The 27,196-nt window shown below is 32.8% G+C and overlaps 2 protein-coding genes across 3 annotated transcripts in view; one reads left to right on the top strand and one right to left on the bottom strand.

Moving 5' to 3' along the window:
* The window catches only part of LOC139525532 (protein virilizer homolog), a 64,181-nt gene extending 53,852 nt beyond the window's left edge, over positions 1 to 10,329 (top strand). For both annotated transcript variants that reach the window (XM_071320935.1, XM_071320934.1), the window contains exons 35-38: positions 1,082 to 1,214; positions 1,695 to 1,800; positions 2,801 to 2,917; positions 10,169 to 10,329. In XM_071320935.1, coding sequence (XP_071177036.1) covers positions 1,082 to 1,214; positions 1,695 to 1,800; positions 2,801 to 2,917; positions 10,169 to 10,247 — 435 coding nt within the window. In that variant the 3' untranslated portion in view covers positions 10,248 to 10,329. The remainder of the gene's footprint in view (positions 1 to 1,081; positions 1,215 to 1,694; positions 1,801 to 2,800; positions 2,918 to 10,168) is intronic.
* An 11,982-nt stretch (positions 10,330 to 22,311) lies between these two features.
* On the bottom strand, positions 22,312 to 25,110 carry LOC139524674 (RING finger protein 151-like). Its single transcript, XM_071319665.1, has 2 exons — positions 24,783 to 25,110; positions 22,312 to 23,877 (listed from the first exon to the last, which is right to left on the bottom strand). Exon 2 carries the CDS (start codon positions 23,863 to 23,865, stop codon positions 23,011 to 23,013), a length of 855 nt encoding a protein of 284 aa, XP_071175766.1. The 5' UTR covers positions 23,866 to 23,877; positions 24,783 to 25,110; the 3' UTR covers positions 22,312 to 23,010.
* Positions 25,111 to 27,196: the final 2,086 nt, after the last annotated feature.

The following is a 27,196-nucleotide window of genomic DNA, read 5'->3' as shown; positions in this document are numbered from 1 at the left end:
ATTATAGAAATTAGGAACCCAAAAGGGGCCAAAAGCAAGCATTTTAGTTTCAGGATAATAACTTGTGTATAAGTATTTTGATTGCTCTAAAATTGTACCACAATGTTTAATACCACAAGTAAAAGGTTATGATTCATTTTAGGGGGTTATGGGGCCAACAGTTTAAGAATTAAGGGCCAAAAAGGGGCCAAAACAAGCATTTTTCTAGTTTCCAGTCAATTACTTGTATGTTTGTGTATGGATCTCTCTGACATTATACCACAAGGTTTCATATAACAAAGGGAAGGCTGGGATTGAGTTTGGGGTTAATTGCGCCAAACATGTAGGAATTTCCGGGTCAAAAAAGGGCTGAAAACAAGCATTTTTCTAGTTTCCAGACAATAACTTGTGTTTTAGTGCATTGATCTCTCTGAAATTGTACTACAAAGTTCCATACTACAAGGAAAAGGCTGGGATTGAGATTTGGGGTTATTGCTCCAAGGTGGTGGGGGGGGGGGGGGGGGCGGTTCCCCATTTTTTTTTTAGGGATTTATAATTTTTTTTCAAAATTTTTCAAGTTCGAATTTTTGAAAAGTTTCAAGAAGAAATCTTCAATTGAGAACAATTGTGCAAAAGAATTGTAAGATCTTTGACCACATTTACTTTGTGTCAGAAACCTATATAATGTCAAAATTTGATAACAATCCAAATTTAGACAGTATCAAGCTTGAATAATGTGTCCAAATTTGCCCCAACTGTTCAGGGTTCAACCTCTGTGGACGTATCAGGCTGCACTTACCGAAGCATTTTATTAATCAATTTCACTTAGATTTCTTTTTTATTTATTTTCTCACTTAATTTGTGTATCATTTTCACATAAGAGAAGTTCAAAGTTTGTGACTATTTGAACTTGTGCTTTTTATCTACTCCTGAAAGTTGAAATATTTATCAACTGTAAAATTTTATAGTTGGTTTACATTGATAAAACTGGAATATCCTTGTATTATGCATCTTACATGGAGCAGTGATGTATCGTTTAAAAAAATCACTCAGCTGGGAGATAATTTATTAATTTAATGATATTTCTATGAAATTTTCGCAGGAGATGGGCAGAGGTGGTTTTAGAGGTCGAGGTTTTGATAGAGGTCGTGGTAACTACAGAGGAAATAGAGGAGGAGGCTTCTTCACACCTCCTGGCAATATCAGAAGTCGGGATTCATCTAATAATATATACAGTAAGCTGCAAATCAATTTTTGCCATAACTTATTTATGATAAGTGATATAAACAGATAGACATTCAGTTTGATTAATTTTCCAGGGGCGGATCCAGCCATTTTAAAAAGGGGGGGTTCCTAACCCAGGACAAAGGGGGGGGGGGGGTTCCAATTACATGTCCCCATTCAAATGCATTGATCGTCCAAAAAAAAGGGGGGTTCCAGAACCCCCCCTCTCGATCCGCGCCTGTTTTCAGTAATCAATTATTTGTTTCTTACTTTTTATGATTTATAGATTTAAATAAATACCTTAAGGTGTCCACCCACTATTACCCAACCGCACGATAACCATTTCAGGTGTTGGTTCACCTTGTTCAAATTAAAGTTTATAGATTTAAAGAAAAAACCCACCCTAAAACCTAAAACATGCTGATTAAAACAACAAATTGTATCTGTATTTACCACTGTATTTCCCACTGATGATGATTTATTTTTTCCAGTTACTCAAGGAGACAGTGGTGGCGGGGGCGGCGGCAGCAGTGGTGGTGGTGGCAGAGAGTATGACAATAGACAGAAAACTAATTTTACACGACCTTTCAGTAGAGGGTATGTATAAATCATACAAAGAAAAAACTTTCTTAGGCATTTGTGTGGTCAAAAAAATATACAAAAATACCAACTCTCAAAGTTTCCAGCCAAGAGGAAAAGGACCAAAGTCAAATTTCCTCAAATCAATCCATAATGAATTATAAAGACGATTTGTCATTTTGGCCTAATGTGGGTCTTTAGTGGATTTTTTTTTATCCATTATCGATATCATTATAACTTAATAAGGAATCATTCACAAATGTAGTTGATTCTTCTATCTAAAGATGGAATTGAGAATGCAAACAAGGAATAGGTCAAAGAGACAACAACTTGAGTACACCATTATAGGTAAAAGTAAGGCCTTCAATACGAAACTAAGTGTTGGCTCACACCAAACAGCAAGCTATATTTTTATGTAAAATAAATTTTTGCTATGTAATGAATGTATAACCCAAGCTCTTACATATACTGAAATGTTTTAATTGCCATAGAAGTAAAAAACCTGACCATCTGAGCAAGTGAGTCATAACAAAACGTTTTTCTCACTCAACTCAGTTGAAGATGAAGCTCATTTTTTCTTTACATGCCCTCTATATAAAAATAGTAGAGAACCAAATCTTAATAACATTTCTGATAAGTTTCATTACATTAAGATAATCATTTGGTCTCGATTATTTCAAATGATAACAGAGGTGATTCATATTAGTAGTCAGTGGTTATCTTAATTCTTTATTTGAAACAACAAGGACAAAAGATCTTAAAAGATCTGAAAACAAATATTGTATCTGTACAAAAAGTTGTAAAAAATGTGTTATTAACAATAAGTTTATTGATCTAGACAAGGAGTTATCCTCCTTTGTATGGACGGACTCCTCCCTTTTATTATTGAACAATTATTGTTTGATATAAAAAATCATTATTGTATTGTATTATCTTGATTTTACCTGATTGCTATGCTTGTAACGAGTTCTATAAGTAGGAATTCAATAAAATATTGTATTGTATATGTATTTAATAGGAATAATCGACCAAGTTTTGATGACCGTAGAGGAAGAGATTTCCGATTTTCTCCTCGAGGTGGGAGAGGTGGTGGGGGAGGTAGCTACTGGCAGAATAAAGAATCAGATGGAGACAGGTAAGGTTTATACAAATACAAACAGGTACACTATACAGTGTAACCTGTGTAATCTGACACACTGTGGGGACCAGATATAAATGTCGGATTAAGTAGATTATCTGAATGCTCAGTTTTTTTCTGTAAGGAAAGGCATATTTTGGCACCAGAAAAATGTGTTGGTTAAAGCAGGATGTTGGAAAACTTTAAGTGTCGGATTAGACAGGTTACACTGTATAACTTGATAGATATAACAGATAGGTAGGTTTGAAACAGATAATGATAGATGCACTTTTTAATATTTTTTAAGATACCAGATACATTCTTCACAGATTATCTTCATGCAAACTTTAAAAAAGATAGTAAATTTGTTTTTTCTCTGTTTAAAGATATTTCTAGTCACTCGTCAGAAAGTTATTTTCAAGGAAATTAGAATTATGACTAGAGTGGGGTGCTCATTTTCGCCATATCTTTCCATGTTTTCTTCAGTTTATGTTCAGGTCTTTATGTTTTTGAAGTATACTGATATTTCTATATGAAGATAACTTCAAATGCGAAATATTCTTAGCTTTAAAACGTGTTTGTTTTGCGAAAAATCATTTGAAATGTTGGATTAAAGGGTGTTTGAAATTTCCTGATGTTTTGTCAATGGGGGGCACATATTCGCCGTTGTTACACATCTATTTAAAACCAAATAACTGCAGCTTTAAACAATATTTATCAAATAAATTTCATTATAGATGAATAGCAGACATTTGAAAGGTGTAAAAAAATGAAATTTAGGGCAATCAGTTAAAGAATTACTGAAGAAATACTTCTTTGAAATCGTTTTTTTCATTCAGGAAATTGGCTGAAAATTGTTGTCCGTTTTCGGTCCTTTGCGGTAGGTGTCGAAATTTGGTCTCATCTTCAAAAATAATCATATTTGTTATTAAAATGTAATTTACCGGCATATTCCTTCAAATTCAACCATCCTTTGAAGTTTTTAGACCTCAAAATCATAAAACGGCGAAATTGTGTCCACGGCGAATATGAGCGCCCCACTCTACTGGTACATGTACCTTGAGTCATGATTTGTTTGTTTTTAAAAAAAAATAATTGTTGATTGTTAATTACTTTGAATTTAATATTCAAGAATAAACTTGATGTGTTGTATACTTCCATGATAGAGCAACCCAACAACAAAGCTGAACTGCTCTGTATATATTTATGCCCACAATGTAGGCAATGGGGGCATTAAGTGTTATCTTTATACAAAATTCTCAGAAATGATCCTGAATATGTTTAATTGTCATTTGTTCCATGTTTGCAATGTGTTCTGATTCTTTGTAAATATTTTTTAAGGTAAATTTATTTCTGTTTGATGTGATGCTGTTCTAATCTTATTTTAATTGTCTTTTGTTTATACTGTATCTTTTCTGTGGTAATCTGTTATGTAATAGGGAAATGTGTGTATACACCTGAGCAAACATCCAACCTCATGTCTTCTTGCAAATTCTTTGACCTGACAATTAAACCATCCTGATCTAACTTTCGGCCCTATATTTTAATTTTGCTAATAAATGTGTCAGTGAACAAAATCCTCAAAGTCACACATAATGAGTTCATATTAATTTCATAGTAATATTAAATAATTTAATTACCCCTGATTTCTTTCAGAACACACTGTTTGAACTCATGATATGTAAAATTAAGGATTTAGTGCTCACATTATTATCAACCTAATTTTTCCTGCTATCACCTATCTTGTAAATAAACTCCTGGGAAATACTGTGTAGCAATGCCATTGGTATCCATGTTTGAATTAAACATAAATCATAATTTAATTGCAACTTTTATTTTATATATATACATCACGATTATAATTTGGCCCTTGGGGAAACTACTCAGCTAAAAAATTTAATTTTTTGCTCCATGCCTAAACCAAGAGCCTAGCTATGTGCATACTGAAAAGTAGCAAAGTATAGACCCCTGGCTTGACATCACACCAATCCAATTGGAACGATGGTTCAAAATAAATGCATGAGGCTATCAGGAAGCCTATGAGGCTATCATTCCTAGAGGCTATCATGCCTATGAGGCTATGAGGAAGCATATAATGAGACAATGAGGAAGCCTGTAAGGAGGCTATGAGGAAGCCTAGTAGTGTTGATGTTGAATTGGTGTTGGAATGAATTTGTATGAAATTTGACAGTTTATCCCCAGAAATTCTTGGGGGATGAGTGAAATTTTTGAAACAACCAGTGATAAAATTTCATAAATGGCCATAACACAGATGGTAACAGCTGAGTGTCCCCAAGGATTTGTGAGGTTAGGGAGGGGGTACCTTCAATAAAGCCATGAAAATAAAAAAAAAAATAAAAAAAATAATAAAAATAATAAATGTTATCACATAATAATACACAATATCAAAATCAATTGTCAAACAAAAACAATATTATCTAGGATCTCTGTAAAAAACATGCGTATGGAATATTTGAAAATGAGCATGCCCTTAAATTCTACCTAACCTACTTTGAGCTGTTTTAATAGATGCTGGCGTTACCCTAATGTATCTGATGTAACTATCTGAAGTCCAGCGCCCTAATGTTTTTATCAAGTGATCTTCTATTTTTGCCTTACCAGCACTTGTAGCTGCCCCAATTCTAAAACTATGACCATTATAATGACTTGAGTTGAAACCACATATATCCAGTACTTTTTTGATACAAGTGATGAAATATTGTCTCTCCAAAGGTTTCTTATCAATGGTTATGAAAAGTGGATCAGTTTGATTAGTAGGAGAAAATTCTTTCCTTATTTGTATATATTCTAACAAAATTGTGTAAGGGCAGATAAGCTGACCTAATTTATGTAGCTGTATATTTATGCCTTTTCTAAAAGGATCTGTTTTTGATTGTTTTAATTTCAAAACTACTAAGTCTGAGTGAAATACAACATCTTCAATACATAAATTAATATGTGGATCAAACTGTGAGGCCTTTGACACTGTAAACTCGCCACATCTCAAAAATCCATAAAATGCGACAATGCATGCAGTTCTTAACATTAAATCAGTAAACTTGGAACAAAAACCTTTTCTCAAACAATTTACAATTTTTTCCAAAATTTCGAAAGTTATTGTTAATCTTATGTGATTTTTTGTTTTTTGCAGTCTTTTTACAGAATTTAAAACATAATCAAGTCTGATTAAAGGTGTATTATGAGCAGATTGTAAGGGATCATTTTGATTACCCTGTACATATTTATACCTAATTCCACATAAATATAGTTTAATGGTAGAGTATTGTAAACTCAGAACTTTAAAGCAGTGGGCTATGAAATAAATTAAAATATCCTCAGAAATAGGAGGTAAATTAGAAAATTGAAAACCATTCAATAACATAAAAGTCTCAAATTTTCTGAAACCAGTATCATAAACAGTTCTGTAGTATTAGCAATAGTACTGTTCCAAAGTTCATTCACTGCTTGATTTAGGACCACATTACATCTGAGCTGCTTGGGCACTTCATTGGATGTTGTGCTGCACTGGGAGCTAGTTTGCGGAATCTGTCTATCTGTAAACGAGATAGAGCATCACTTATATCATTCTGATATCCTGGAACATGTTTGGCACTAAAATGAAAGTTGTATTTACAAGCACACCATGTAAGTTTCCTCATTAATTTCATTATTTGTAAACACTTTGAACGGCCCTTTTTTACTATAGCCACTGTAGCTTCATTGTCACACCAGAAAAGAATGCGTTTTGTTGTCCACTGTGAGCCCCACAGTATTGCGGATACTACAATGGGGTATAATTCAAGAAAAGCCATTGAAAATGTTTTGTCAGGATAAGCAATGTTTGATGGCCATGATGAATAAAACCATTCTCCCTTGAAATATCCACCAAATCCTTTTGTTGATGAGGCATCAGTAAAAAGTTCCATATCATAACTTGAGTAAAATTGTCTACTGTAAAACATGTTCACACCATTCCAGCTGCTCAGAAAAAGTAACCAAAATTCTAGGTCAACACGGCATTCCTTATCTAATTTAACATAATGATGCAAATCATTGACAGTAGTGGACAGCCCTATGAGGTATGAAACAAAGGATCTACCAGGTAAAATGACACGTGAAGCAAAGTTTAAGTGACCCAAAAGCTGCAACAATTCCCTTTTTGTACAAGATTTTTTCCTGCATAATTTTTTGATGAATTCACAAATGCGATCAACTTTATTAAGAGGTAGTCGAGCTTCCATTTTTTCAGAATCTAGAATAATACCCAAATATTCTAAACATTTTACAGGACCTATTGTCTTATGTTTTGCTATAGGAATGTTCAGTTTTTTGAAAATCATCATCATTATAGCCATAGTCCTCTCACCATCAGCATCTGGTGGATCTATGGTTAGGAAATCATCCAATAAATGCAAAATGCTATTAACTTTGTAATTGTTTTCTGCAATATGACACAAAGCTTGGGATAAATGGTCAAAAATTTTGGGGCTTGAACGACATCCAAAAGTTAAACGGACATAAAAATAATACATTTTTTCCCATTTTATGCAGAAAAGAGGCCACTGACTTGGTACAATTGGACAATTTTTGAACGCGTCGGATATGTCGAACTTGCAAAGCCAGGAATTTCTTCCAAATTTCAAAATAACATCAATGGCGTCATCTATTCTAACATAAGACATTGAGCAATCCTGTTTGTCAATAAGATCATTAATACTTAGATGTTTATCATCATTATGTGGTGAAGATAAGTCCAATATTAAACGCTTTTTACCAGAATATTTCCCTTCTGCAATACCAATTGGGCTTACCCTATAATTTTGAAAAGGGGGATCCTTAAAAGGCCCATACAAGAAACCTTTAAAAACTTCTTTCTCTATCAAATCAGAAACCACATCTGGTTGTGTCCTAGCAGATAAACTATTCCTACATTCTTTTGTAGGTAAATCTGTTGTAGATACCATAGTATCAAATCCTTTCTCTAAGCCATTGCATAAATAGTTAACAAATTTTTTGTCAGGATGAGAAATTAATTCTTTTGCAAGTATAATAACATTAATTGGAGTAGTAGCCAGATATGGGAAATCATGTAGTCATTGACCTTGCTTATTTGTTGTTATTTTCTCAAACTTTTGTGAAGAGTTTACTGTATGTGGCTTAGATTGTACTTCAGTCCTACCTTGAGAGGGGAAAACTTTTTGACAAGATAATAGGGTATGACCAGCAACTTTACATCTGCTACAGATATGTGAAAAATGACAAAAACTCCTGGTACAACCCCTACTGGTATTAAAATTATTGCACACCTCCCGCCCAGAATGATAAATTTTCTTTCTACCTAACTTATCAGTAGTGTCTACCTGCCTTGATACTTTATCTGGGTAGTCTTGATATGTCATGGAGGTTTGCATAGGACAAAAAGCAGTAGTGTGATCAACCAAATTACAAATTTTGCAAACATTTACATTCCCACCAGCAACTATTAATGAAAGAAGATCCCTATCTCTTTTGCTCCAGTCAACCTTAATCCTTCTCTCCCTTAAAAGAGCTGCTGATTTTGCAGAAAACAATTTATGGTAATCATAAAATCTGTCACCATAAAAATTACTAATATCTATAATCTCATCTTCATAAGCATCTAGCTCTGCTCTACGGTCAGGGTAAACTGATGACATGACCCTCTTAAACTTGCCAAATGCCTTAATGAATTCTTGAATTGTGAGTTTTCTATTAAGACGGGGATCTGGCTTCCCAGAAATATTTAACTCTAACCCATTAGCTGCAACAGAGTGAATTTGGGGAGTTTCATAGTTTGGGATAAGCAGAGATGCCAAATTAACATCCTTACCGTCAATGATTTGCTTTTGAATAGAAGGAGATATAATGTCCACATTAGAATATTCATCCGAACGCACTCCACATGAAACATTTCCAACTTGTGGTCCTGAGATGAAAGATGCATGCTCTTGTGTATTTCCATGTAAAACAGTATTATTTCCTCTGTTAGAAATTTCACTCCTATTCCCAATCCCTGCATGGTTGTACCACTGTTGAAGGTTGAATTCGCGATCTCTACCTGTGTCATGAGTACAATTGTCTCTGTAAATTAGCTGTTTAAAGGTCTCTTGAAGTCCTTCAAAACACTGAGCTATGTTCCTGTCTGTTCCACCATTTGAAACACTGCTTCTGTGTTGATTCACTGATTCTGCTAAGGTAATTGGAAGAGTGCTCTCTGGTGAGGAATCTGTGTTAATCTCATCACTAACGGTGTCTGTCTGTTGTGTCTCTAAAGATGTTACTCCATCAAAACAATTCTCTAAATAAAGTTGTTTTAACACTTGTTTTGACATACCAGAAGGTGTTCTTATTCCCTTTTTGTTAAGTTCTTCTTTTAGTTTGTTTATTGTCCAATTAGAAGGGTTATTAGAATCCCATTGGGTCTCATACGGAGAACTCCTAGTTTTCCTTCGAACACCTTTTCCTCTGCCAGACATTTTGTTGTCAGTTAATCCAAAATAATGTTTATTGTTTCAGGTTATATAGTTTGAATTATATTTAGTTGTTTAAAACTGTCATATAGCTTTTGTAAAGTAATCCAAACACTGAAAGTTCAAGTTTTTAGCTAAAACACTATTAGCACTATTAGCCAAGATTATTCTATAACTGCTTAATCTGCATTTAGATAAATGAATACTCAAGGCAGCATACACAGGTTTTTAATACACAACTTCTTAATGGGATACTCCTAAGTGGGAGGAGTTAAAACTGCACCCAGATTAATGTATCAAGAAACAAAGGACAAAGGAAGCCAAATGCCACAAGTGGTCACTAATTAACAAGACATGTATATTTGTATTGGAACTGATGAAATTAGACCTCCTGCTAAGAACATGTGATAAACTTCATATCTAACTGATTGACATATGATAATAAATCTGTTTCATCTCAACAGCAAAGAAAATACACATCCTGGGAAAATCCTAAAATAATGACTACTGAGTAATTAAAATCAAATTATGTATAAACATAACTTATATAACATATAAGTACCTATTTAACCATTCTCCATTTGGGTTGTAAGTCATTTAGAACATTTACTTTTCAAGAGTTATTCACGTTTTAACAGACATTTTCTTCTTTGTAACCCAAGCCTAAACTTTACTTGAAGTGATCATGTACAATAATTTTTTTGTTTTTATGTTCTGTTGAATAAATACAGCATTTCATTGCTTTTATAACCTAAATATTAATTTGTCTGTTTCCTTTCAGATTTAACAATTCCTCTCAGTTTTATGGTAGAAGAGATGAACACAATCCATCAAGACATGTTCGATCATTCACAAAATAAAAGGCATTGTTCATACAGACAATTAGATCATGATCAGAACTCATCAAATATGATTTTATGAAATAAATATTGTACATTCAAAGATCTTTATGTCATTGACATTCTCATTAGTTTGATCACCTTCATTTCCAATATCAATAAATTTATGAATCCTAATTGGATTTCTGAATTATCTTCTAAAATAAATTTATTTGGTGGTTTTTTTTTAATAAAAGCATCATCAGAGCCTAGATTTTGCTTTATATGAATATTACCAATTTTACAAGCTTTTGTAAAAAAAATCTTTAATGGTCAACTGGAACCAAAATGAAATAATCATTATTTGACAGACATACTAGCTTGATGTTTGATAAAATTTTATTTTGGCTATGAATATTCTTAATATGAAGAATAATTAAATGGTAAAATGGTGGTTTTTGATCTATAAGCAATTGTATCATGATAGAATGTATTAAATATGGTAAGGTTTTATCATAAACTCAAAGTAAACATATAAGTCTATGACATTAGAAGTTTTTTAAAAACAGATTCAAGGACTTTGTGACAGTAACATTGTTGAAGGAAAAAAATCAATGGACAAATTTGCCCTGATCCTTGGGCCAAGTGAGTAATTGCCATCACTTGGTGTCCTTCAGCATCCTTCATGAGTGTAAATTTATTCAAAGATCTCTGCATCTACGGAACAAACTTCAACCAAAATTTGTGTTGATAGATCCTTATGGTATAAAATTTGTGTATTTAATTCCAATCAGTCACCAAACATGGCTGCTATTGCTAAAAATAGAACAATGTGGTTAAAAAGCAGTTTTTATACGACTGCAAAAAAATTTTGCGTTCATATAATGGTATGATGTCGTTGTCTGCGTGTCTGGACACTAACTTTAGTTTAAGTGAATGGATCTCTATGAAATCTTATAAAAAGGTTCAATACCAAAGAAGGAAGGTTGGGATTGATTTTGGGGATGATGGTCCCTACCGTTTTGGAATTAGGGGCCAAAAACAAGCATTTTTCTGCTTTTAGGACATCAACTTGTGTATAAGCATTTCAATTGCTCTGAAATTGTACCACAATGTTTAATTCCACAGGTTGAAGGTTTGGATTGATTTTTGGGGTTATGGTCCCAAATGTGTAGGAATTTGGGACCAAAATAAGCATTTTTTTTGTTTTCAGTCAATAACTTGTGTTTAAGTGTATAAATCTCTAAAATTATACCACAAGTTTCCATACTACAAAGGGATGATATTTTTTTTTGGGGGGGGGGGGGGGGGGGGATATGGTTCAAATCATCCAGCTATTGGGGACAAAAAAGGGGGAAACAAGGGTTTTTCTGGTTAAAGGTTGCATTTCTGTAAATATTGACAATGCAATTTCCCATAGGAACTCCTTTTACGGCTAAAACTGTACCACTTTTACTATGAAGTTTTGAAAAAAATCTTATCCTAGAATTGAAAGTTCATATGCACCACAATTTTTTTCAAAGGTCAAAATATAGGGCTGTGCGGCATATTTTCAACGTTTATATGCCCTGAACTTCTCAGAGTTTAAACTTACACTAATTTTCTTAACAACCCCTACCTCGAATGAAAGGTTACCACAGATTTCAATGTAAACAATATGCACGTGTTTATTTACTGGTAACATTCCCAAGTTCTGTCTCTGCGATATGGAACACAGAGAGCATAACTGGGAACCAGTATGTAAACAAAATGAATTTTCTATGAATATTCAATTACTCCCCAAAAGAGGCGTGTTTTGAGAAACAGCTGTATTTACAAAGTGCAACCTATACAGACATTTATTCAAATAGAAAACTCTCTAAAATCAGTTTTTCTCATATTAATACTCATTTATCAGAATTAAAGTCTTAAAGAAATCACTGTGTATACTCTAAGTTTTTCTTTACTATACATTTTATACCCCCTCCCCTGTTTCAATTTTTTAAAGAATTTGAAAACAAGACTTTAATTATTGCCAGCTTACCCTATTTGGGTATTTTCTGATAAAAAATGCCTAGAACCTGTTAAAAACTGTTTTGATAACATATTGAAAGCATATCAGAATATCATAAATGTAATGTTTAGCAGTCAATCATTACAACATTCAAGATTATATAAAGTATCCAATCCAGCCTCTATCTCCAGTCCACATCTTACTGTATGCCTATTTGTCAATTAAAGAACACATTTTCTGCCTCAAATAGTCAATTTAGAATTCTTGTCACAACAGTATCATCTTTAACCATATATCTGACACAATTTAGCTACTATATATACTAGAAGTGTTCAAACAAAGCCATATTTGCAATAGTTGTATGTATGCAGATACCAGTCTGAGATATAAATTCACTTAAAATGTTGTAGAGATGACTGCTAACATTTGATTTTTGCATAACTTCCAAGCATAGTTATTGTTTACTATATCAAGAACTATAAAATCATAAAATCATAGCATTTACAAGTTAAATTATTTGTTTTATGACCCAGGGGGTAGGCAATTTTCTATGTTTCTTGCCCCTGGGGCCTCAAATTTCCTAAATAATTCTGTTGTTTCTAGCAATTTGGAATATTTAGTACATATTCAGGATAGAACACACTATTGTAAGTTTTCTTGAGATATTTTTGTTTTTCTAGCTTGTATTTATTATGCCGTGGTGACAAAAAAGCAGATTTAGGTGTTGCGGCTTACTTTTGGGTTATCGAAAGGACACAAATACCCCATAAATAATATTCAGGAAGGATCTATGAGTTTCAATGACTGTGAAGAGTAAATATAAGCACTTCTTAACAATTTAACTTACAAATATGCAAATATTATGATTTAATTTTGTATCCAGGACTTTAAGTAAACTATGCATACTGTAAACTGTGAATTTATGCTGAGTCATCATATTTAAGGCCAAGGATTCTATCAATCTTCATTAAATATTTATAAAACTTCTTATTTGAGTTAATTTCTTTAAAATCTGTGAAATAAAGCAAATTTGGTTAAATTCTGAATGTTCCCCTTTTTCACCCTATATAGGTTGCATTTCTGTAAATATTGACAATGCAATTTCCCATAGGAACTCCTTTTACGGCTAAAACTGTACCACTTTTAACATGAAGTTTTGAAAAAAATCTTATCCTAGAATTGAAAGTTCATATGCACCACAATTTTTTTCAAAGGTCAAAATATAGGGCTGTGCGGCATATTTTCAACGTTTATATGCCCTGAACTTCTCAGAGTTTAAACTTACACTAATTTTCTTAACAACCCCTACCTCGAATGAAAGGTTACCACAGATTTCAATGTAAACAATATGCACGTGTTTATTTACTGGTAACATTCCCAAGTTCTGTCTCTGCGATATGGAACACAGAGAGCATAACTGGGAACCAGTATGTAAACAAAATGAATTTTCTATGAATATTCAATTACTCCCCAAAAGAGGCGTGTTTTGAGAAACAGCTGTATTTTCAAAGTGCAACCTAAAGGACAATTTAGAAACTAAAAGCAGTGAAGGGGAGGTTATCTAATTAAACTTTAAAGACCACTGTTATATATATGTGTCATTACTTGATTACCACCCTTACACTGCTTGAAAATTATGCATTAAGAAATGATGATCGTCTTGAGATGTGTAGCTGTAAATTTATTTTTAAAGTTACTGTTTATTAATATTAATTTTAACCATGACTGTATGTCATTTTATATTATAATATTTTATGATGTATTTAAATGGGTAGTTATTGTTGCCAACTCCATGAGAAATTTGAATTGAGATTATTTTTTAATAAGGAAACAAGGAAGGTGAAAAAATAAATGTGGGAGGGGGTGGGGGGGTAAGGGGGTAAAATTTTTCTCATTTCAGATTTCAGAAATTAAAAAGAATTTTTCTACAAATATTTTGTTTTGAGGGGATTAATATTCATCAGCATAGTGTATTGCTCAATAGCAAAAAAAATAATTTAGGTTCATTAGACTACATTCATTCTGTGTCAGAAACCTATGATGTGTCAACTACTTAATCACAATCCAAATTCAGAGCTGTATCAAGCTTGAATGTTGTGTCCATAGTTGCCCCAACTGTTCAAGGTTCGTCCACTGCGGTCATATAAAGCTGCGCCCTGTGGAGCATCTGGTTGGCTTATATTTTAAAAACTAAAACAGGAACAGCAAATTTAAGACATTTGTAACCAGATGCTCCGCAGGGCGTAGCTTTATACGACCGCAGAGGTTGAACCCTGAACGGTTGGGGCAAGTATGGACACAACATTCAAGCTGGATTCAGCTCTAAATTTGGATTGTGATTAAATAGTTGACACAGCATAGGTTTCTGACACAGAATGAATGTGTTCTAATGAACTTAAAATTTTTGTTTTCTCTTAGAGCAATTCACTATGCTGTTGAATATTAATCCTCTCAAAAAAATGTTTGAAGAAATTTTCTTTTTATTTATGAAATTTCAAATGAGAAAATTGAACCCAATTTTTTTAATCACATCCCCTTTTCCCTTATTCCAAAACTAATCTCAATTAAAATTTCTAATGGAGTTTGCAACAATAACTACTCATTTAAATACATCATAAAATATTAAGATGTAAAAAAACTGCTTGTTATCACTGAATGGTAAAGATTATTTTAATTTATCAGTTGGTAGTAAAAAGTGAATATACATTGTATATTGTATATATAACAAAGATTTAAGTTGATTCTGGAAAAAGAAAGATAACTCCAAATAAAAAAAATTCTTACAATTAGATATTTCTTGCTTACTATTCTGGACAAAGAAAGATAACTCTAATTAAAAACAAAATTGCTATTTCACAATATTTTGCAATAAGATATTTCTTGCCATTGCGCAATACTGTGCAATTGAAAAGACTTGCTATTGCACAAAACTTAATATAATAATTTTAGATCCTGATTTGGACCAACTTGAAAACTGGGCCCATAATCAAAAATCTAAGTACATGTTTGGATTCAGCATATCAAAGAACCCCAAGATTTCAATTTTTGTTAAAATCAAACTAAGTTTAATTTTGGACCCTTTGGACTTTAATGTAGACCAATTTGAAAACAAGACCAAAAATGAGGAATCTACATACACAGTTAGATTTGGCATATCAAAGAACCCCATTTATTCAATTTTTGATGAAATCAAACAAAGTTTAATTTTGGACCCCGATTTGGACCAACTTGAAAACTGGGCCGATAATCAAGAATCTAAGTACATTTTTAGATTCAGCATATCAAAGAACCCAAACGATTAATTTTTTGTCAAAATCAAACGAAGTTTAATTTTGGACCCTTAGGACCTTAATGTAGACCAATTTGAAAAAGGGACAAAAGTTAAAAATCTACATACACAGTTAGATTCGGCATATCAAAGAACCCCAATTATTCAATTTTGATGAAATCAAACAAAGTTTAATTTTGGACCCTTTGGGCCCCTTATTCCTAAACTGTTGGGATCAAAACTCCCAAAATCATTACCAACCTTCCTTTTATGGTCATAAACCTTGTGTTTAAATTTCATAGATTTCTATTTACTTATACTAAAGTTATGGTGTGAAAACCAAGAAAAATGCTTATTTGGGTCCCTTTTCAGCCCCTAATTCCTAAACTGTTGTGACCTAAACTCCCAAAATCAATACCAACCTTCCTTTTGTGGTCATAAACATTGTGTATAAATTTCATTATTTTCTATTTACTTAAACTAAAGTTATTGTGCGAAAACCAAGAATAATGCTTATTTGGGCCCTTTTGTGGCCCCTAATTCCTACACTGTTGAAACCAAAACTCCCAAAATCAATCCCAACCTTTCTTTTGTGGTCATAAACCTTGTGTCAAAATTTCATAGATTTCTATTAACTTAAACTAAAGTTATAGTGCGAAAACCAAGAAAATGCTTATTTGGGCCCTTTTTGGCCCCTAATTCCTAAAATGTTGGGACCAAAACTCCCAAAATCAATACCAACCTTCCTTTTGTGGTCATAAACCTTGTGATAAAATTTTATAGATTTATATTCACTTTTACTTAAGTTAGAGTGCGAAAACTAAAAGTATTCGGACGACGACGCAGACGACGACGCAGACGACGACGCCAACGTGATAGCAATATACGACGAAATTTTTTTCAAAATTTGCGGTCGTATAAAAATGACCAGCAGGTCAAGATTTATATGTAAGAAATATATAAGATATGTATCTGACTACCCAATTTGAAGTTATTGCCCCTGTTTTATATTATGAAAATTCTCATGTTTTGGTTATTATCTTAAAAAAAAATACAAATAAAGAGCAATTGTAAATGCAAAAATATTCAGTAAAAAAATTTCTATCAATAAGTCTAAGGTCCAGATATATCAATTGGTCATTTATATGAGTCATTGCCTTTGAAAGTTGATTTTTACTCTATTTTTTTAATAGTGTTTACAGAAACTATGATGGAAAGAACCTTTAAATGACAGGTTTGAACATTCATTAATATACATCAAACAACAAAATAATCAATGATGCAAGATCTACAAAAAAATCTTCCATGTGAGTGTTTTAGGCTCTCAGGAGCCTCTTCAGGCTCTTATTTTGTTAATTGTTACTGATTTCTCAGTTTTTGTTGTTGATATATTTTATACTTGCCTTTAAAGCTTGTTCCATGTTAAAGTCCGTACTTTTACCTATAATGGTTTAATTTTAAAAATTGTGACTTGGATTGTAAGTTGTCTTGTTGGCACTCATACCACGTCTTCTTATATATACTACAGAAGTCCTAGCTCCTTGATATTTGTCATCAAGCATCATCTGGTTATGTTATACTGTATAACAGATATTAAAAAAAATATTTACTGCAAAACATGGTCCACAATACTGACCAAGGGTATTATTAGTGAGAAATAGCTATTAAAATACATAGAAATGATTAGGTTGTTCTTTCATAGGAATAGAAGAGCATAGTAATGATTAGGTTGTTCTTTCATAGGAATAGAAGAGCATAGTAATGATTAGGTTGTTCTTGCATAGGAATAGAAGAGCATAGTAATGATTAGGTTGTTCTTTCATAGGAATAGAAGAGCATAGTAATGATTAGGTTGTTCTTTCGTAGGAATAGAAGAGCATAGTAATGATTAGGTTCTTCTTTCATAGGATAAAGAGGAGCATAGTAATGATTAGGCTGTTACTTCATAGTAATAGAAGAGCATAATAATGATTAGGTTGTTCTTTCATAGGAATAGAAGAGCAAAGTAATGATAAGGTTGTCACTTCTTAGTAACAGTAGAGCATAGTAATGATTAGGTTGTTCCTTCGTAGTAATAAAAGAGCATAGTAATGATAAGGTTGTTCCTTCATAGGAATAGAAGAGCATAGTAATGATTAGGTTGTTCTTTCATAGGAATAGAAGAGCATAGTAATGATAAGGTTGTTCCTTCATAGGAATAAAAGAGCATAGTAATAATAAGGTTGTTCTTTCATGGGAATAGAAGAGAATAGTAATGATTAAGTTGTTCCTTCATAGGATTAAAAGAGCATAGTTAACTTATGATAAGGTTGTTTCTTCACAGGAACATAAGGGCATAGTAAATAAATGATTAGGTTGTTCCTTCACAAGTATAGAAGAGCATAGTAATGATTAGGTTGTTCCTTCATAGGAATAGAAGAGAATAGTAATGATTAGGTTGTTCCTTCACAAGAATATAAGAGCATAGTAATGATTAGGTTGTATCTCCGTAGTAATAGAAGAGCATAGTAATGATAAGGTTGTTCTTTCATAGGAATAGAAGAGCATAGTAATGGTTAGATTGTTCCTTCATAGGAATAGAAGAGCAAAGTAATGATTAGGTTGTCACTTCTTAGTAACAGTAGAGCATGTTAATGGTTAGGTTGTTCTTTCATAGGAATAGAAGAGCATAGTAATGATAAGGTTGTTCCTTCATAGGAATAGAAGAGCATAGTAATGATTAGGTTGTTCCTTCATATTAATAGAAGAGCATAGTAATGATTAGGTTGTTCTTTCATATGAATAGAAGAGCATAGTATTGATTAGGTTGTTCTTTCATAGGAATAGAAGAGCATAGTAATGATTAGGTTGTTCTTTCATAGTAATAGAAGAGCATAGTAATGATTAGGCTGTTCCTTCATAGTAATAGAAGAGCATAGTAATGGTTAGATTGTTCCTTCATAGGAATAGAAGAGCAAAGTAATGATTAGGTTGTCACTTCTTAGTAACAGTAGAGCATGGTAATGGTTAGGTTGTTCTTTCATAGGAATAGAAGAGCATAGTAATGATAAGGTTGTTCCTTCATAGGAATAGAAGAGCATAGTAATGATTAGGTTGTTCCTTCATAGTAATAGAAGAGCATAGTAATGATTAGGCTGTTCCTTCATAGTAATAGAAGAGCATAGTAATGATTAGGCTGTTCCTTCATAGGAATAAAAGAGCATAGTAATGATAAGGTTGTTATTTCATGGGAATAGAAGAGAATAGTAATGATTAGGTTGTTCCTTCATAGGATTAAAAGAGCATAGTTAACTTATGATAAGGTTGTTTCTTCATAGGAACATAAGGGCATAGTAAATAAATGATTATGTTGTTCCTTCACAAGTATAGAAGAGCATAGTAAAGATTAGGTTGTTCCTTCATAGGAATAGAAGAGCAAAGTAATGACAAGGTAGTTCCTTCATAGGAATAGAAGAGAATAGTAATGATTAGGTTGTTCCTTCACAAGAATATAAGAGCATAGTAATGATTAGGTTGTATCTCCGTAGTAATAGAAGAGCATAGTAATGATAAGGTTGTTCTTTCATAGGAATAGAAGAGCATAGTAATGATTAGGTTGTTCTCTCATAGGAATAGAAGAGTATAGTAATGATTAGGTTGTATCTCCATAGTAATAGAAGAGCATATTGATGACCAGGTTGTTCCTTCATAGGAATAGAAGAGCATAGTACTGATTAGGTTGTTCTTTCATATGAATAGAAGAGCATAGTAATGATAAAGTTGTTCTATCATAGGAATAGAAAAGGATATTAATGATTAGGTTGCTCCTTCATAGGAATAGAAGAGCATAGTGATGACCAGGTTGTATCTCCATAGTAATAGAAGAGCATAGTAATGATAAGGTTGTTCCTTCATAGGAATAGAAAAGGATATTAATGATTAGGTTGCTCCTTCATAGGAATAGAAGAGCATAGTGATGACCAGGTTGTATCTCCATAGTAATAGAAGAGCATAGTAATGATAAGGTTGCTCCTTCATAGGAATAGAAAAGCATATTAATGATTAGGTTGCTCCTTCATAGGAATAGAAGAGCATAGTGATGACCAGGTTGCTCCTTCATAGAAATAGAAAAGCCTATTAATGATTAGGTTGTTCTTTCATATGAATAGAAGAGCATAGGGATGACCAGGTTGTTCCTTCATAGGAATAGAAAAGCATATTAATGATTAGGTTGTTCCTTCATAGGAATAGAAGAGCAGTGTAATGATTAGTTTGTTCTATCATAGTAATGATTAGGTTGTCCCTTCTTTGTAACAGTAGAGCATGGTAATGGTTAGGTTGATCTTAGTTACAGGAAAATATATATAGTAAATAATTAAGATAATGGTGTCCTTTCTTATCTACAAAAGAAATGTATGTGCCTGTTCCAAGTTAAGAGCCTATAATTCAGTGTGCCTGTTCCAAGTTAAGAGCCTATAATTCAGTGGTTTATCATACTTGTTCTTCGTTAGTTTTCTAGTTTGTATTGTTTTACATTTGTCATTACAGAGCCTTGCGTAGCTTAGTATACAGTACTGGTTTCGCTCATTGTTGAGACCCATACAGTTATGAATTGTTGTCAACCTCTACGTCATTTGGTCTCTGGTGGAGGGTTGTTTCATTGGCAATGATATCTTTTTTACATAATTATGACAATGTTTCCCATCTTAGAAAGAGAAGAATGTGAAATCGATCAAGTATTTTTTCGAATAACTGTTGGACATAAGGGACGACATCAACAGTTCAATGAAGGATAAAAAAAAACTTAATTCACATAGTTTTTTCACTGACCCCAACACCCCCGTCTTAACTTAATTTGGGAAAAGTTTATTGACCAATAGGGATATGTTCCGGACCATATGAGTATTTGGACCATACGCGTATGGTCATGACCATATGGGTATATACTCATATGGTCGGGGGTAATTACAGGTACATTTATACTTACATCTTTATATAACCCGTCTAGTTGTCACGTCATTAAAAAGACACTACCAAAGGTCATTTTTTCATTATAAATTAGTAATAACAAGATTAGGCAGTCTCACACAGTAAATTTCATCACTAGTCAAAACTATAGTAAACACTCTTTTTTTTTCATACCGATATGTTATTACGCGTGAATGCATGGCCAAGTGTCGACCTGGGAAGATAACTTCCAAAAATATTTTAATGAACTGTTACACAAGAAGTCAACTGTTTTACTATAACCTGACGTAAAAGTCGACAGGATAAAGAGTCTAATAAATTGCTTACTTTTGAAACTTAATATGATTAGCATTAGCAGTGCAATATTTATAATTTTTTATACTTATACGTATTTTGTTTAAAAAAAAATGAATGACGTCACCGGCAAGGACACTAGTTTATTTTTTAAAGTTGTCTGGTGATATGATGTACTTCAGTTATGTTACGATATTGGAGATCTAGAGCTTTTTCACCGTAGACACATCGGAATGACATAGGACCCTAGAAAAGCTATGATACCGTGTGGACGTAAATGTCGCCCTACGCATCCATGCAAGAATACAATTAGCGATGACAACTAACTTTGGCATCAATATTTAATGTTATTTGAATTGTAAATAATACAATTGCATGTAGCTATCATTGTTATTTTCATGCATATTATTGAAAAATATACCTATATGGTCCAAATACTCATATGGTCCGGCCCGTTTATTACCAAACGAGTATATATACTCATATGGTCCGACCATACGCGTACGGTCGGACCATAAAAATATACGCATATGGTCCAAATACTCATATACAGATATATGTAAAATCGATTTTAGATTAACAAAGCAATGTTGACCCCACCCCAAACTATTTTATTTAAGTTTTTTATCGTACATCGATCTTTTGATGTCGTCCCTAATCAAAATCAGGTTGTGCTTTATCTAGAACAGAAGAACAAATACTAGATAAGGTTTCCTTTTATTAGTTAACAAAAGACTGGGGTAACAATCAGGCTGTTCCTTGGTAACAAGAGAAGTTAGTTATGATCAGGTTGTGTCTTAGAAACAGAATAAGTTAGTAATGATCAGGTTGGGTTTTTTTTTACAGAAGAAAACATAGCTATGATCAGGTTGATCATTAGTTACAAAAGAACATGCATACAATAATGATCAGGTTGTTCCTTAGTAATAGCAGAACATATTATTTATCAGGTTGTTCCATAGTAACAGAAGAACCTAGTAAAGTCAGATTATTCCTTAGTAACAGAAGAACATAGTGACAGTCAGATTATTCCTTAGTAACATAAGAACATAGAAAGGGTCAGATTGTTCCTTATATACAGAAAAACATAATTATGATCAGGTTTTTCTTAGTAGTAGAAGAAAGTAAGGTCATGTTATCATTGAGATACAGAAGAACAAAGTAATAATCCAAGATGTGCCAGACAGAAGGACACGTAGTTCCTGATTATCCTTTACTTTGTTTGTAGGAGGCATAAAACGTATTACATTAGTTTTAATTTGGACAATTGTGGTCTTAAAGGTTACAGAACTGTGTATTACAGCTTGATATGATCGCTGTAAAAGATGAATATATAAAGAGATGGATAAGACATCTAGTCCCTCTTGTAAACGATCTTGACCAAGGGTAGATGAGATCTGTGAACGAGCACTTTATTGGCATTTTAACCACTCCAAAAAGGTACTCTAAAACACAAATAATTTGTTTCATTTGAATCTGGCTAACAAGTAGAAATTAAATTAGCTTGTTAGCATATATAGAACTTCAATTATTGATTCTTTTACTAGATATGGCCTAGTTTAAATGTATATTGCAGGTAAAACAACTATATATGGATAAAATATTTATTACATCATAAAAAGTATACAATGAAAGAGTATTTCTGGACTTTGAACATACAATATGGTATTGTATGTTTGTAGGTCAAATGAGGTCATTTCATTTAACTTACAAACGGGATAACGTTGTACTAGTCAGTAGATCCTACCGTTATCACCAACGGTATGGATATAGAGGGGATTACTGTCCGATGATAAATTCATTTTTAAATACCACAAATATTTTAGATTATTTTCCATTTTTGACACACCTAACCACACTGAGAATTCATTTGTTCGGTCAGAAATAATACTTTTACATTCATTCTTGACATTCAACGGGTTTTTTGTCTTCATGGTATGTTTTTTTCCCCACTCTAACAAAAAACTAAATAATGTCCTTCTGCCTTGTGACGGGCAAATTTCAAAGATTATTAAGAATTATCAGAGTTCAATATCATATAAGAAGGGAGTCGGAATAATGTCTGTGAGACAAACCGTTTACTCTCTTCGGCTACATCTTCTTACATTATAACTCTCTACGAGGACTCGAAGTAGATATTGAAATAAATAATGCATAACATTCATATCCAAAATCGGAAGACACAAATTCACATAATACATGTATATTCAACTCACACCAAGTATTTTTATAATGTGTTCATAGATATAAGAATATGTATGGCATGATTGCCAATGGGACAACTCGTTCGCCATCACTTTCAATTATATTGTTGTTACTTTCCCATGAAGGGGTGAACATTGTTTACAATGGGAAACACTAGCATTACAACTAGCAGACGAGGATGGTTCATTTTCCCGCTTATTTGTATCTCGTAACACTTCCATTAATTCCTTTTTCTCAAGTTCTAGTTTTTCAACATCTTGTCTCCTTTGAATTTCCAGGTCCATCATTAATTTCAACTTTTGTGAAAGTTTGGAGATTTCTGATTTCATATCATCTATCTGAGATTGCATTGTTGCTTCTTTCTGAACCATGTGACTTCGTTGCATATTTAATCGAAGTTCCATTTCTCTTTTTTGTTCCTCGTATTTACATGAAATCTCAGATCTTAGTACGTCCATTGCCGTCTTGAGTTCAGTTATACAATTATGAGTTGTGTCTTCTGGAGTGACCATCAAATAGCCACAACCACTCGGACATTCCATGGCATGAAACTGGCATGTCTTTAAATGGTCTTGCAGATCTTTTCTCAGTACGAGAGTAGAACACTTCACGTTGGTGCATTCGACTTGCTTGAAATGACATTCCTGCTGGTGGCCGTGGATAAATTCCAGATCACTAATGTAGTCACATCCGCTTCTATAGAATTCACACCGAATTTGAAGTCGGTTCAAGTCATTCCTCATATATCTAAAAAGCGGTCGCAGACTTAAAGATGATAGAGGTTTTCGGTCTTCTGGACAAATCGTTTCGTGAACCAACCACCCTTCAATGCAGGCTCTGCAGTAAGCGTGCTCACACGGAGCCTGAACTGGGTCCTCTAGTACGTCGCGACAAATGCAACACAACAATCCTTCATTTATAGTCTCCAAAAATCTGTCCACATCAAACCCCATGTTGTGATGTGTCTGTAAAGAAATCAGGTCAAATAAGACTATGTTGTGGTGACACTTAAACCATGCATACAAACTATAGTAAGTGTTTGGTCAGAAAGGCTATATGGAAATATTGTTTATAACATACATTGTACTTGACTTTGTTCAAAGGAATAATTTAGGTTCTAAAAGTAAGCATACTTTGTAAGTACGTATCAAAGATGACCGAATATTTTATGCAAATATCTAATTTAAAAGGCAGTTTAAATATTTGCTCCATTTGGCAGTAAAATTTGTGCTAAGTAATTAGATTGAATGCCATAAAAATTCAATCCACTTGGTTTGTAGTTTTCAATTTCAATTTAAATGACATATAGATATAAAATGAAAGATGGTTTTATTATATGTATTCGATTGTGTTTGATATCCTTTAATAACATGTTTTGATATCTATAAGTTATATCAACCATACTACAATAATTATCGGTAACTGATTTAAGTTAATCAGAAACAAATGCTGATTTTTATAAAAAAAAAATCTTTGTTTTTGCTTGTTTCTGTTTTTTTATTTTTTTTTATTTTGGAAACTGAAATGACAATTATGGAAAGTAGAAGTATTCCCATATGCTGCATGTTAAACAGTTGTTGTATACAATAACTCATAATTATGACTTATTAATTGTCAATCAATTCATCCTATATAGCGATAGATATAACATCATATTAAACTGAAACAATTTTAAGCCATTATCTTTTAGCTGATGATACAAGTTAAAGCAAAAGAGAACTAAAATGTTTGCTGAGGAAAAAACATCGAACTTGACAATAAAACACAATAGTATCTGTACATATATAAAGTAAAACCTATCAATAATTGATGTTGTATATAAAACGTTTAATTTACATTTTTTTCATTTAAACTTAATTAGCGTACTTACCTGAAAGTTTCCCTTTCAAAACAGCTGATGTGTAGCAGGTCGACAATGTTTATATTCTCTTGTTTAAATGCTTATTAAAGTACCAAGTTTTGGCAAACAATGGGGTAATTGAGCTTATCTAGATATAACACTTTGTTAAGCGCTTGTTAGATATATTTGACATTTCGGATGGATTCACCCCCTTTTCTATTTAAAGCACAATTGTAATCTGATGAGCCGTATATTACAAGTTTTAATATCATGTCATATCGAACGAATTTTTAAATGTGAAATCGATTAGAGCTATTTTCCTAATTCATACAGTTTAAAGTTTTGGCTGGCTTGCTTGCTTTGTTTGTATAACTGTTTGCCCAAGCATGCCATTGTTATTAAGTTTTACAATTGCAATCAATGCAACAGATAGAGGTTTCAGCTTGTATACTTGAGCAAACATTTATACAACCAAAGCAAGCAAGCAGGCCAACCAAACTTTCAAATTGCACGCAGTAGTAAAATGGCTCTAAAGAACAGATTTTTTGCGTTGAAATTTGAAATCTTGTGATAAATTGTTAAACTATGAAAAAAAGTACAAAATAGTTTCATAATAGATTTTTACATGCACCAATCGTCAGTTGGTTTATATATATATTCTTTATAAAAAAAAACGCACGAAAGTTACCAGGCTTATATTTGTGTATACCAGACGAGCGTTTGGTCTACAAAAGATCATCCGTGAAGCTCAAATAAACAAAAAGTAAAAGGACGTACGAAGTCCAACAAACACCATATACATTATTCTTAAATGTGTTCATTTATGGGAACCACTAGGGTAGATCAATCACGGAGATTTGGTATGCAGTATTTTATTAGAATTGGCATATCTAAATTGAAGAGAGATTATTTGGTTAATTTTTTTTTACTTTGAATCTTTTAATTAGTTTATCTGTTATATATATAAGTACGTCTGAGATATATATATCCTGCAGTCAGCAGGGTTAAAGAACATCAGTTGTTCGACCTGCGTTTTGTTTAAATATCCTTTTTCACTTTTTGGGTCTTTTGGAAAATGTTGTTTGTGCTGTATTTAGACCCTTCTACAACGAAATTTGTTTTACATGCACACGTATAAAATGATTGCGGTTTTTATCCAACGCAATCATAGGTTTGAACGTAGTTTTCAATTTAGACTTGTTTATATTGATATATATAATGTAAACAGCCATGTATCACCATCACTGCTGGTGATCCGATGGATAAATCTGTTGTAGAGTTGTCAATGGCTCAGCCGTACTTATAAATATAATAGTTTTCTGTGACTGTATCTTACATTAATCTGTAGGATCCTTTACTATAGATAATTTAGCTGATCTGTAAGAATAACATCTTCATGCCTTATATAGCATGTACTGTAGTACGACGCTAGATTAAAACTGACGTGGAAAGGTAACACTTGGCCACCGAAAGCTTCATTTTTATGAAGCCCAGGTGGTCGTGTGGTCTAGCGGGAAGGCTACAGTGCAGGCGATTTGGTGTCACGATATCTCAGTAGCATGGGTTCGAATCCCGGCGAGGGATGAACAAAAAAATTGCGAAAGCAAATTAACAGATCTAACATTGTTGGGTTGATGTTTAGACGAGTTATATATATACTCTATGTGCAGGTGCGCGGCTATCTGTAATATACAAGTCAGTGACACGTAAATTAAAAGTCACAATGGGACAATTGTAATGGTCTCTTTTGGTGTTAAGTTTTGTCCTTAACCGATTCTCATTATAGATTTCAGTCAAGCTATAAAGTTACCTAACTGCATTTGTGATATTATTAATTTCAATTCATAAGAACTCATATGCGACTGTGTCCTATATAGCTTAATTCAACTACTATAACAAATAAACTATTTGAAATTTGAATTGAGAGGACATTTTATCAGGCAGAGTGGATTGAAATGTAAAGTTGAGGGATAATGCTAGCCGTCCATCTTCATTCTTCTTGAGAAGCTCGTGTGTCAAGGAACCGAGTTCGTGAGAATAGGCCTGAACACAACTGGTTCCAATCTGAGGAATGCTGACTCTCGTATGACTAATCTAACACGTCAGCCAAATATAGCAGCTGACATTGTCTTTACCAAATCGGGTATGTTATTGTTAGTACAAATACCTGAACATAAGTTTTAAAACTAGAAAACTAAAATAAATTTACCAAATTGAAACTGGGAACAGTATATGTTCCTGATTGAAATAACTTAAAACTTTGAAACTTTTGACTGAAACTTTTTATTTCACTAAAGGCCAGGTCCCATAAAAAAGTACACAAGTGAATTAAATAAAAAAAAATTGATAAAATTCGTGTTTTCATGATTTTAGCTAAAAAAAAACGTAATTATAAGTATTGAATGCTTCTTTTCGTAACTTCATAACATTGGGGTGAAAAGCAT

This window comes from Mytilus edulis, chromosome 5 (genome assembly GCF_963676685.1).
Source record: "Mytilus edulis chromosome 5, xbMytEdul2.2, whole genome shotgun sequence".
Taxonomy (NCBI): Eukaryota; Metazoa; Mollusca; class Bivalvia; order Mytilida; family Mytilidae; genus Mytilus; species Mytilus edulis.
Note: the sequence above shows the minus strand (reverse complement) of the source record. Positions and strands in the feature narration are given on the sequence as shown.

Coding starts and splice junctions, on each gene's coding strand:
- LOC139524674 (XM_071319665.1), bottom strand. CDS start 23,865: ATGGGGTTTGATGTGGACAGATTTTTGGAGACTATAAATGAAGGATTG.